Genomic DNA, 12,042 nt, shown 5'->3' with positions numbered 1-12,042 from the left:
TATAATTCACTGTATCACATTTCCTTTAAAAAGCTTGGAGAATTCCAGAAAATTATGTCATGGCTTTAGAAGCTTCTGTTAGGCTAATTTACATAATTTGAGTCAATTGGAGGTGTACCTGTGGATGTATTTCAAGGCCTACCTTCAAACTCAGTGCCTATTTGCTTGACATCATGGGAAAATCAAAAGAAATCAGCCAAGACCTCAGAAAAAAATAGTAGACCTCCACAAGTCTGGTTCATCCTTGGGAGCAATTTCCAAATGCCTGAAGGTCCCACGTTCATCTGTACAAATAATAGTATGCAAGTATAAACACCATGGGACCACGCAGCCATCATACTGCTCAGGAAGGCGACGCGTTCTGTCTCCTATAACTGAACGTACTTTGGTGGAAATCAATCCCAGAACAATAGCAAATGACCTTGAAGATGCTGAAGGAAACAGGTACAAAAGTATCTATATCCACAGTAAAACGAGTCCTATATTGACATAACCTGAAAGGCTGTACAGCAAGGAAAAAGCCAATGCTCCAAAATGTACTTAAAAAATCCAGACTATGGTTTGCAACTGCACATGGGGACAAAGATCGTACTTATTGGAGAAATGTCCTCTGGTCTGATGAAACAGAAATAGAACTGTTTTGGCCATAATGACAATCGTTATGTTTGGAGGAAAAAGGGGCGGGCATGCAAGCCGAAGAACACCATCCCAACCGTGAAGCAAGGGGGTGGAAGCATCATGTTCTGGGGGTGCTTTGCTGCAGGAGGGACTGGTGCACTTCACAATATAGATGGCATCATGAGGTAGGAAAATTATGTGGATATATTGAAGCAACATCTCAAGACATCAGTCAGGAAGTTAAAGCTTGGTCGCACATGGCTCTTCCAAATGGACAAAGTTGTGGCAAAACACTTTAAAGGACAACAAAGTCAAGATATTGGAGTAGCCATCACAAAGCCCCTACCTCTATCCTATAGAAAATGTGTGGGCAGAACTGAAAAAGCGTGTGCGAGCAAGGAGGCCTACAAACCTGATTCAGTTACACCAGCTCTGTCAGGAGGAATGGGCCAAAATTCACCCAACTTATTGTGGGAGGCTTGTGGAAGGCTACTCGAAAGTTACTCAAGTTAAAAAAAATTAGGCAATGTTACCATATACTAATTGAGTGTATGTAAACTTCTGACCCACTGGGAATGTGATGAACAAAATAAAAGCTGGAATAAATAAAACTCTCTACTATTTCTCAGACATATCAAATTCTTAAAATAAAGTGGTGATCCTAACTGACCTAAGACAGGTAATTTTTACTCAGATTAAATGTCAGGAATTGTGAAAAACTGAGTTTAAATGTATTTGGCTAAGGTGTATGTAAACCTCCAACTTCAACTGTAAATGCTATGCATGCCAGTCTCGCTTGGCTAAGAGTTGAGGAGAGACTGACTATATCACTTCTTCTTTTTATAAGGAACATTAATGTGTTGAAAATCCCAAATGGTTTGCCTAGTCGACTTACACACAGCTCTGACACACACACACTTATCCCACCAGACATGCCACTAGGTGTCTTTTCACAGTCCCCATATCCAGAACAAATTCAAGAAAGCGTACAGTATTATATAGAGCCCTAATTACATGGAACTTCCTTCCATCTCATATTGCTCAAACAAACAGAAAATCAAGTTTAAAGAAACAGATAAAGCAATACCTCGTGGCACATCGCCTTTCCCCTATTTGACCTAGAGAGTTTATGTGTATGCATTGATATGTAGGCTATGTTTGCCTTCAATTGTTTTGTATGTAGTTTGAGCTGTTCTTGATGTCATTCTGTATTATGTTTCATGTTTTGTGTGGACTCCAGGAAGAGTAGCTGCTGCTTTTGCAATAGCTAATGGGGATCCTAATAAAATACCAAAAATAACTCACTAGGTCTGTGTTTGACACTAACTAAACTGAGTGTAGGCCAGGTCTTGCGTGTCTAGGGAGACAGGCAGTGTTGTCAGTGCTGTGCTGTTGAGGAGTGCAGGGTGGCATAGGAGAGGCCAAGGAGGGTACGGGTTAACAGTGAGAGAGAATGCCAACTGCTCTGTTTGTTTGTGATGAACACTCCTCTCAGCTGGGAATTCTGCAGGGACTTGTTTTGCAAGGGAACAAAGCTGAAACCATGGTGGCATTTATCCCCCGAGGCTTTTTCAAAATAATTAATCAAATGAATACTCACGACTTCTGTGGTACAGACTTGGTTACAGGCTTGTTACCGGGAACATTGCACCGCTCTGCGAAAGAATTTCCATTTAAATGTCAGAGTGCTGGTTTTGATTAAACCCTGACCAACAGCTAGCTTATTATCAATTTAGCTTTTGTTGCAATATGTCACACAGCATAACATTTTTCCCTAAATGGACAGGGCTCCAGTTGTTGCATGGCATAATGGCCTTCCATCTATTAACATCATTTTAGACTGATTAAATCGAAATGTGTGTGTAGGAAAAATGTAAAGCAGACTTACTTTGTCCAGCGTATCCTGAGGGTAAGTGTTGTGACTCCTGAGCAGAGAGAGAGAGCGAGAGAGAAAGAAGACAGGCGTGCATCAAATACATTAGCACACACTGAGGTGATACAGGAGTATGGGAGGGAAACAGCTCATCTGATGGACTTAATTGATTTTACACTAATACAATTAGACATAGGACACACAATCATTTTTCAGAGTGTGGTGAGTGGACTACAGTAGACAGGACAATGTCTTAGTTAAAAGATGGCACCATTAAATCAGGATTTATAGACACAGGCTTATTATTAGGAATGTCAGCTGGGTCAAGCTATGAGTTTCAGACCATGTCCCATTAAGACACAAATAAGAGGGCTTTAGCTGCAAAATTAGGCGTTGGGGAATTTGAGGCTAGGGAACGACAATAGAGAGGAAAGGAAGTAAAATCTAGGAGAGATACAGATGCTGGGAGTTAGAGGAGGAGAGGATGAATGGGCTGAAGGACAATGGATTATACTATAGCTAAATCACACTCTATTACAGTGCGGTTGAAGTGCTGACAGGAGTTTGTCCTTAAAAAGTCCATCCGACCGGCACATGCAGCCAGACAAATGAAGTCCTATAGCTATTTGGCCAATAGCAGAGGCTCTTTGCAAGCTCTCCTCGCTCTCTCTGGCTGGGTCCCACGCTCTCTCTTTCTCACTCCCTCTCTCTCTCCTTCTCTCTCTGGTGCCATGGGTGTCTCACTGGTCCTTTACTGTGACAGAACCTGACAGGCTTTCACAAGGATGATAGCCCTGGGTCGAATTTAATACATCCACTTTTACTTGATTTGTTTTCCCTTCCGACTGACACAGGAATCACGTGATTACTGCTTACCAAACAAATAAGTGACAGTAGGAAATTACCCTCTTGACTAGGACAGTAGGCATTCAGAATGCATACATCTCTATCATTATGATAATAGTATTAACTAGTGTCAGTATTACTAGCACTTATAACATAGTTGAAGTACTATTAGTAGTAGTATTACTGTGCTTGTCAATTAACAGTACAGTGTAGGCCTTACTATAGAACTCACCTTGGAGGGAATAGGGAACTTGGTCTGCTCAGCTTTGCCTGGAGTGTGGATGGCAGTCAGGGGGGGAGGCCAGGAGTGGGTCATCTCCTGCAGGGCAGACAGGATTCAAATCAGACATATGACACACACACACACACACACACACACACACACACACACACACATCCCACCTCGGGCATGTCGCTGAAGCTAAACAGAGTTGGTCCTGGTCGGTGGATGGGAGACCAGATGCTGCTGGAAGTGATGTTGGATGGCCAGTATGAGGCACTCTTTCCTCTGGTCTAAAAATAATATTCCAATGCCCCAGGGCAGTGATTGGGGACTTTGCCCTATTTAGGGTGGCGTATTTAAGATGGGATGTTAAACGGGTGTCCTGACTGTCTGTGTTCACTAAAGATCCCATTGCACTTATTGTAAGAGTAGGGGTGTTAACCCCGGTGTCCTGGCTAAATTCCCAATCTGGCACACCACCATGGCCACATAATCATCCTCAGCTTCCAATTGGGTCATTCCTCTCCCCTGTAACTATTCCCCAGGTTGTTGCTGTAAATGAGAATGATGCTCGTCGGATTGGGCAGGGCTCGAAAACTCGAAAACATCAACAGCATCATCCCGGTTACCCTAGACCCACTCCAAGTTGCATACCGCCCCAACAGATCCACAAATGATGCAATCTAAATCGCACTCCACACTGCACTTAACTACCTGGACAAAAGGAACACCTATTTGAGAATGCTGTTCATTGACTACAGCTCAGAGTTCAACACCATAGTGCCCACAAAGCTCATCGCTAAGGACCCTGGGACTAAACACCTCCCTCTGAAACTGGATCATGGACTTCCTGACGGACTGCCCCCAGGTGGTAAGGGTAAGGGCACTTCAGGGGTGTGTGCTTTATCCCCCCCTGTACTCCCTGTTCACTCACGACTGCATGGCCAAACACAACTCCAACACCATCATTAAGTTTACTATTGACACAACAGTGGTAGGCCTTATCACCGACAATGATGAGACAGCCTTTAGGGAGGAGGTCAGAGACCTGGCATTGTGGTGGCAGGACAACAACCTCTCCCTCAATGTGAGCAAGACAAAGGAGCTGATCATCGACTACAGGAAAAGGCGGGCTGAATAGGCCCTCATTAACATCGATGGGGTTGTAGTGGAGCGGGTCGAGAGTTTATTGGTGCCCACATCACCAACGAACTATCATGGTCCAAACACACCAAGACAATTGTGAAGAGGACACAACAACACCTTTCCCCCCTCAGCAGACTGAAAATATTTTGCATGGGTTCCCAGATTCTCAAAAAGTTATACAGCTGAACCATCGAGAGCATCCTGACCAGTTGCATCACCGGCTGGTATGGCAACTGCTCTGCATCTGACCGTAAGGCACTACAGAGGGTAGTGCATATGGCCCAGTACATCATTGAGGCCAAGCCTCCTGCCATCCAGGACCTACAGGATATACTAGGCGGTGTCAGAAGAAAGGCCAAAAAATTGTCAAAGACTCCAGTCACCCAAGTCATAGTCTGATCTCTCTGCTACCGCACGGCAAGCTGTACCGGAGCGCCAAGTCTAGGAACAAAAGGCCACCCCCCATTTGTTTTTTTACACTGTTGCGACTCGATGTTTATTATCTATGCATAGTCATTTCACCCATACCTACATGTACAAATTGCCTCGGCTAACCTGTACCCCCGCACATTGACTCGGTACAGGTACCAGCTGTATACGATCACTCGGCTACGCATACCTCTCCCTAATGTCAATATGCCTTGTCCATTGCTGTTTTGGTTAGTGATTATTGTCTTATTCCACTGTAGACCCTCCAGCCCTGCTCAATATGCCTCAGCTAACCCTCTTGTCCCACCCCCACACATGTGGTGACCTCACCTGGTTTAATTGATGTCTCTACAGACAATATCTCTCTCATCGTCACTCAATGCCTAGGTTTACCTCAACTGTATTCACATTCTTTGTATGTACATTATGCATTGAATCTATTCTACCACGCCCAGAAACCTGCTCCTTTTACTCTCCGTCCCGAACGTACTAGACGACCAGTTCTTATAGCCCTTAGCCGTACCCTTATCTTACTCCTCCTCTGCTTCTCTGGTGATGTAGAGGTTAATCCAGGCCCTGCAGTGCCTAGCTCCACTCCCATTCCCTCTCATTTGTTGACTTCTGTAACTGTAAAAGCCTCGATTCCATGCATGATAACATTAGAAGCCTCCTCCCTAAGTTTGATTTATTCACTGCTTTAGCACACTCTGCCAACCCGGATGTCCTAGCTGTGTCTGAATCCTGGGTTAGGAAGGCCATCAAAAACCCAGACATTTCCATCCCTAACTATAACATTTTCCGACAAGATAAAACTGCCAAAGGGGGCGGAGTTGCAATCTACTGCAGAGATAGCCTGCAGAGTTCTGTCTTACTATCCAGGTCTGTGCCCAAACAATTTGAGCTTCTACTTTTAAAAATCCACCTTTCCAGAAACAAGTCTCTCACCATTGCCATTTGTTATAGACCACCTTCTGCCCCCAGCTGTGCCCTGGACACCATATGTGAATTGATTGCCCCCCATCTATCGTGCTTTTTTGAGCTCGTGTTGTTAGGTGACCTAAACTGGGACATGCTTAACACCCCAGCCATCCTACAATCTAAGCTTGATACCCTCAATCTCAGACACATTATCAATGAACCTACCAGGTACAACCCCAAATCCGTAAACACAGGCACCCTCATAGATATCATCCTAACCAACCTGCCCTCTGCTGTCTTCAACCAGGATCTCAGCGATCACTGCCTCATTACTTGCATCCGTAATGGGTCTGCGGTCAAACGACCACCCCTCACCACTGTCAAACGCTTCCTAAAACACTTCAGCGAGCAGGCCTTCCTAATCGACCTGGCCCAGGTATCCTGGAAGGATATTGACCTCATTCCGTCAGTAGAAGATGCCTGGTTATTCTTTTAGTGCTTTCCTCACAATCTTAAATAAGCATGACCCATTTAAAAAATGTAGAACCAGGAACAGATATAGCCCGTGGTTCACTCCAGACCTGACTGCCCTTGACCAGCACAAAAACATCCTGTGGCATTTGGCATTAGCATCAAATAGCCCCCGCGAATTGCAACTTTTCAGGGAAGATAGGAACCAATATATACAGGCAGTTAGGAAAGCAAAGGCTAGCTTTTTCAAACAGAAATTTGCATCCTGAAGCACAAACTCCAAAAAGTTTTGGGACATTGTAAAGTCCATGGAGAATAAGAGCACCTCCTCCCAGCTGCCCACTGCACTGAAGCTCGGAAACACTGCCGATAAATCCAGAATAATTGAGAATTTCAATAAGCATTTTTCTACGGCTGGCCATGCTTTCCACCTGGCCACCCCTACTCTGGTCAACATCCCCCACAGCAACTTGCCCAAGCCTCCCCCATTTCTCCTTCACCCAAATCCAGATAGCTGATGTTCTGAAAGAGCTGCAAAATCTGGACCCCTACAAATCAGCAGGGCTAGACAATCTGGACTCGCTCTTTTTTAAATTGTTGCAACCCCTATTATCAGCCTGTTCAACCTCTCTTTCGTAACGTCTGAGATCCCCAAAGATTGGAAAGCTGCCGTGGTCATCCCCCTCTTCAAAGGGGGAAACACTCTAGACCCAAATTGCTACAGACCTATATCTATCCTACCCTGCCTTTATAAGTTCTATCCTACCCTGCCTTTCCATTTTAAATCCCAACGTACCTTCTCCGCTATGCAATCTGGTTCCCGAGCTAGTCATGGGTGCACCTCAGCCACGCTCAAGGTCCTAAATGATATCATAACCGCCATCGATAAGTGACAATACTGTGCAGCTGTAATCATCAATCTGGGCAAGGTTTTCGACTCGGTCAATCACCACATTCTTATCGGCAGACTCAACAACCTTGGTTTCTCAAATGACTGCCTCGCCTGGTTCCCCAACTACTTCTCAAATAGAGTTCAGTGTGTCAAATCGGAGGGCCTGTTGTCCGAACCTCTGGCAGTCTCTATGGGGTGCCACGGGGTTCAAATCTCGGGCTGACTTTTTTCTATGTATACATCAATGATGTTGCTCTTGCTGCTGGTGATTCTCTGATCCACCCATACGCAGACGACACCATTCTGTATGCTTCTGACCCTTCAATGCCATACAACTCTCCTTCCGTGGCCTCCAACTGCTCTTAAATGCAAGTAAAACTAAATGCATGCTCTTCAACCGATCGCTGCCCGCACCTGCCCGCCTGTCCAGCATCACTACTCTGGACGGTTCTAACTTAGAATATGTGGACAACTACAAATACCTAGGTGTCTGGTTAGACTAAACTCTCCTTCCAGACTCACATTAACCTCTCTTGGGTAGGGGGCATTATTTTCACCTCCGGATGAAAAGCGTGCACAAAGTAAACTGCCTGTTACTCAGGTCCAGAAGCTAGGATATGCATAGAATTGGTAGACTTGGATAGAAAACACTCTAAAGTTTCTAAAACAAAAAATAATGTCTGTGAGTATAACAGAACTGATATGGCAGGTGAAGCCCCGTTGACAAACCATCCAGGGAAGACAAAAAATTGAGGTCATAGGATTTTCCAATGGTTTTCTATGGGAAACCCTATTTATGAGAAACCTGGTTCCAGTTCCTATGGCTTCCACTCGATGTCAACAGTCTTTAGAAATTGTTCGATGTTTTTATTTTGAGAAATTAAGAAGTAGTGCTATTCATTGTAAGTGTCACTCCAGGTGGACTCCACTGTTTTGGTGCGCGGGAACTGGAGCGTGCTTCACATTGTTTTTATCCGGTATTAGAAACAGTTTATTCCATCTTAAATGTAATCGATTATTTACGTTTTAGGGTACTTGGGGTTGGATTAGGAACATTGTTTGAAATGTTTGGACCAAGTTTACAGGTAACATATTAGATACTTTGTAGGCACGTTGGGTGAGATGAAACCGGTGTATTTCTGAATCAAACACGCCAAATAAATTGACATTTTTGGGACATAAAGAAGGACATTATCGAACAAAAGGACCATTTGTGATGTTTCTGGGACATTTTGGAGTGCCAACAGAAGAAGATCTTCAAAGGTAAGGCATTAATTATATCGCTATTTCTGACTTTTGTGGGCATCTGCCTGGTTGAAATATGATTTTCATGTGTTTGTATGCGGGGCGCTATCCTCAGATAATCGGATGGTTTGCTGTCGCCGTAAAGCCTTTTTGAAATCTGACACAGCGGCTGGATTAACAAGAAGTTAAGCTTTATTTTGATGTATAACACATATATTTTCAAGAATGTTAAAAATTTGAATATGGTATTTTTGAATTTCGTGCTCTGTAATTTCACCGGATGTTGGCCAGGTGGGATGCTACCGTTCCACCTGCCCATAAGAAGTTAAGCATCTCCAATCCAAAATTAAATCTAGAATCGGCTCCCTATTTTGCAACAAAGCATTGTTCACTCATGTTGACAAACGTACACGTGTAAAACTGACTATCCTGCCGATCCTTGACTTCAGCGATGTAATTTACAAGATAGCCTCCAACACTCTACTCAGCAAATTGTATGCAGTCTATCCCAGTGCCATCTGTTTTGTCACCAAAGCCCCACCACTGCGACATGTATGCTCTCTTTGGCTGGCCCTCGCTTCATATTCGTCGCCTGGCTCCAGGTCATCTATAAGTCTTTGCTAGGTAAAGCTCCACCTTATCTTAGCTCACTGGTCACCATAGCAGCACAGTAGCACGCTGTCCAGCAGGTATATTTCACTGGTCACCCCCGTAGCCTTTGGCCACCTTTCCTTCCAGTTCTCTGCTGCCAAAGACTTGATTGAATTACAAAAATCACTGAAGCTGGAGACACATATCTCCCTCACTAACTTTAAGCCCCAGCAGTCCGAGCAGCTCACAGATCACTGCACCTGTACATAGCCCATCTGTAAATAGCCCATCCAACTCATCCCCATACTGTTATATATATTTTTTTATATATTTTTTTGCTTATTTGCACCCCAGTATCTCTACTTGCACATTTGTCTTTTGCACATCTATCACTCTAGTGTTTAATTGCTAAATTGTAATTATTTCGCCAAGATGGCCTATTTATTGTCTACCTCCCTTACCTTACCTCATTTGCACACACTGTATATAAACTTTTTCTCTATTGTGTTATTGGCTGTACATTTGTTTATTCCATGTGTAAATCTGTGTTGTTGTTCGTGTCGCACTGCTTTGCTTTATCTTGGCCAGGTCGCAGTTATAAATGAGAACTTGTTCTCAACTAGCCTACCTGGTTAAATAAAGGTGAAATAAAAACAAATAAAAATATAGCCTCGACCTTGTTACTTTTTTAAATTATTTTTTTACTTTAGTTTATTTGGTATATATTTTCTTAACTCTTTCTTGAACTCTACTGCTGGGTACGGGCTTGTAAGTAGGCATTTCACGGTACCTGTTGTATTTGGCGCATGTGACAAATAAAGTTTGATTTGAAACACACACAATAAATAAAAGTAGGAAATAAGAAGAACACGAGAAAGTAAGATGCTATATATATATATATATATATATATATATACAGATTAATTCAAGTGAAGAGTTGATTGGCTAGCGTTGTTAAAAAAGTATGCTACTTTGTATCTCGTTAACATTTTGTTGAGAAGGTTTTTGGGAAAGTCTTTTCTACTACCAGAAGACGGTCAGGCCTATCATTAGCATCACTATATTTTCCCTGTTTCTTAATTGTTTGAAACATGGACATTTAACTTCATATTATGAGGCATATCTTACATTGCTTCAAAGTAGCCTATAGACAAAATCCCACCGCAGAAACGTGGAAGCAATTATTTTATAAAGACATCCTCATGTGTTTTCCTGTTCTATTGGTTTTCTTCAAAATGTATTTAATTGTCTAGCAGCCAAAGCCATTACCTTAGTCATATTAGCAACCTATGATGATTTTTGCATCTTTAGATCTCCCCTATTTCTAATGGATATTTCCATCTCTACATGAAACTGCTTGTACAGTCGTGGCCAAAAGTTTTGAGAATGACACAAATATACATTTTCACAAAGTCTGCTGCCTCAGTTTGTATGATGGCAATTTGCATATACTCAAGGAATGTTATGAAGATGAATTGCAATTAATTGCAAAGTCCCTCTTTGCCATGCAAATTAACTGAATCCCCAAAAAACATTTCCACTGCATTTCAGCCCTTCCACAAAAGGACAGACTGACATCATGTCAGTGATTCTCTCGTTAACAGGTGTGAGTGTTGACGAGGACAAGGCTGGAGATCACTCTGTCATGCTGATTGAGTTCGAATAACAGACTGGAAGCTTCAAAAGGAGGGTGGTGCTTAGAATCATTGTTCTTCCTCTGTCAGCCATGGTTACCTGCAAGGAAACATGTGCCGTCATCATTGCTTTGCACAAAAAGAGCTTCACAGGCAAGGATATTGCTGCCAGTAAGATTGCACCTAAATCAACAATTTATCGGATCATCAAGAACTTCAAGGAGAGTGGTTCAATTGTTGTGAAGAAGGCTTCTGGGCGCCCAAGAAAGTCCAGCAAGCGCCAGGACTGTCTCCTAAAGTTGATTCAGCTGCGGGACCGGGACAGCACCAGTACAGAGCTTGCTCAGGAATGGCAGCAGGCAGGTGTGAGTGCATCTGCACGCACATTGAGGTGAAGATTTTTGGAGGATGGCCTGGTGTCAAGAAGGGCAGCAAAGAAACCACTTTTCTCCAGGTAAAACATCAGGGACAGACTGATATACTGCAAAAGGTACAGGGATTGGAATGATGAGGACTGGGGTAAAGTCATTTTCTCTGATGAATCCCCTTTCCGATTGTTTGGGTCATCCGGAAAAAAGCTTGTCCAGAGAAGACAAGGTGAGCGCTACCATCAGTCCTGTGTCATGCCAACAGTAAAGCTTCCTGAGAACATTCATGTGTGGGGTTGTTTCTCAGCCAAGGGAGTGGGCTCACTCACAATTTTGCCTAAGAACACAGTCATGAATAAAGAATGGGACCAACACATCCTCCGAGAGCATCTTCTCCCAACCACCCAGGAACAGTTTGGTGACGAACAATGCCTTTTACAGCATGATGGAGCACCTTGCCATAAGGAAAAAGTGATAACTAAGTGCCTCAGGGAACAACATTTTGGGTCCATGGCCAGAAAACTCCCCAGACCTTAATCCCATTGAGAACTTGTGGTCAATCCTCAAGAGGCGGGTGGACAAACAAAAACCCACAAGTTCTGACAAACTCCAAGCATTGATTATGCAAGAATGGGCTGCCATCAGTCAGGATGTGGCCCAGAAGTTAATTCACAGCATGCCAGGGCGGATTGCAGAGGTCTTGAAAAAGAAGGATCAACACTGCAAATATTGTCCCTATGCATCAACTTCAAGTAATTGTCAATAAAAGCCTTTGACACTTATGAAAT

At 43.4% G+C, this 12,042-nt stretch overlaps 1 protein-coding gene across 2 annotated transcripts in view; it reads right to left on the bottom strand.

The window, feature by feature from the left end:
- Nucleotides 1-12,042, bottom strand: part of LOC110488546 (AF4/FMR2 family member 2) — a 175,226-nt gene that overhangs the window by 76,921 nt on the left and 86,263 nt on the right. For both annotated transcript variants that reach the window (XM_021560781.2, XM_021560782.2), the window contains 3 exons: nt 3,570-3,656; nt 2,507-2,543; nt 2,219-2,273 (listed from right to left, as the gene is read on the bottom strand). In XM_021560781.2, the coding sequence (XP_021416456.2) occupies nt 2,219-2,273; nt 2,507-2,543; nt 3,570-3,656 (179 nt within the window). The remainder of the gene's footprint in view (nt 1-2,218; nt 2,274-2,506; nt 2,544-3,569; nt 3,657-12,042) is intronic.

The sequence above is a fragment of the Oncorhynchus mykiss genome, chromosome 14 (assembly GCF_013265735.2).
Source record: "Oncorhynchus mykiss isolate Arlee chromosome 14, USDA_OmykA_1.1, whole genome shotgun sequence".
In the NCBI taxonomy this organism is placed as follows: domain Eukaryota; kingdom Metazoa; phylum Chordata; class Actinopteri; order Salmoniformes; family Salmonidae; genus Oncorhynchus; species Oncorhynchus mykiss.
This window is presented reverse-complemented; position numbering and strand designations above follow the sequence as displayed.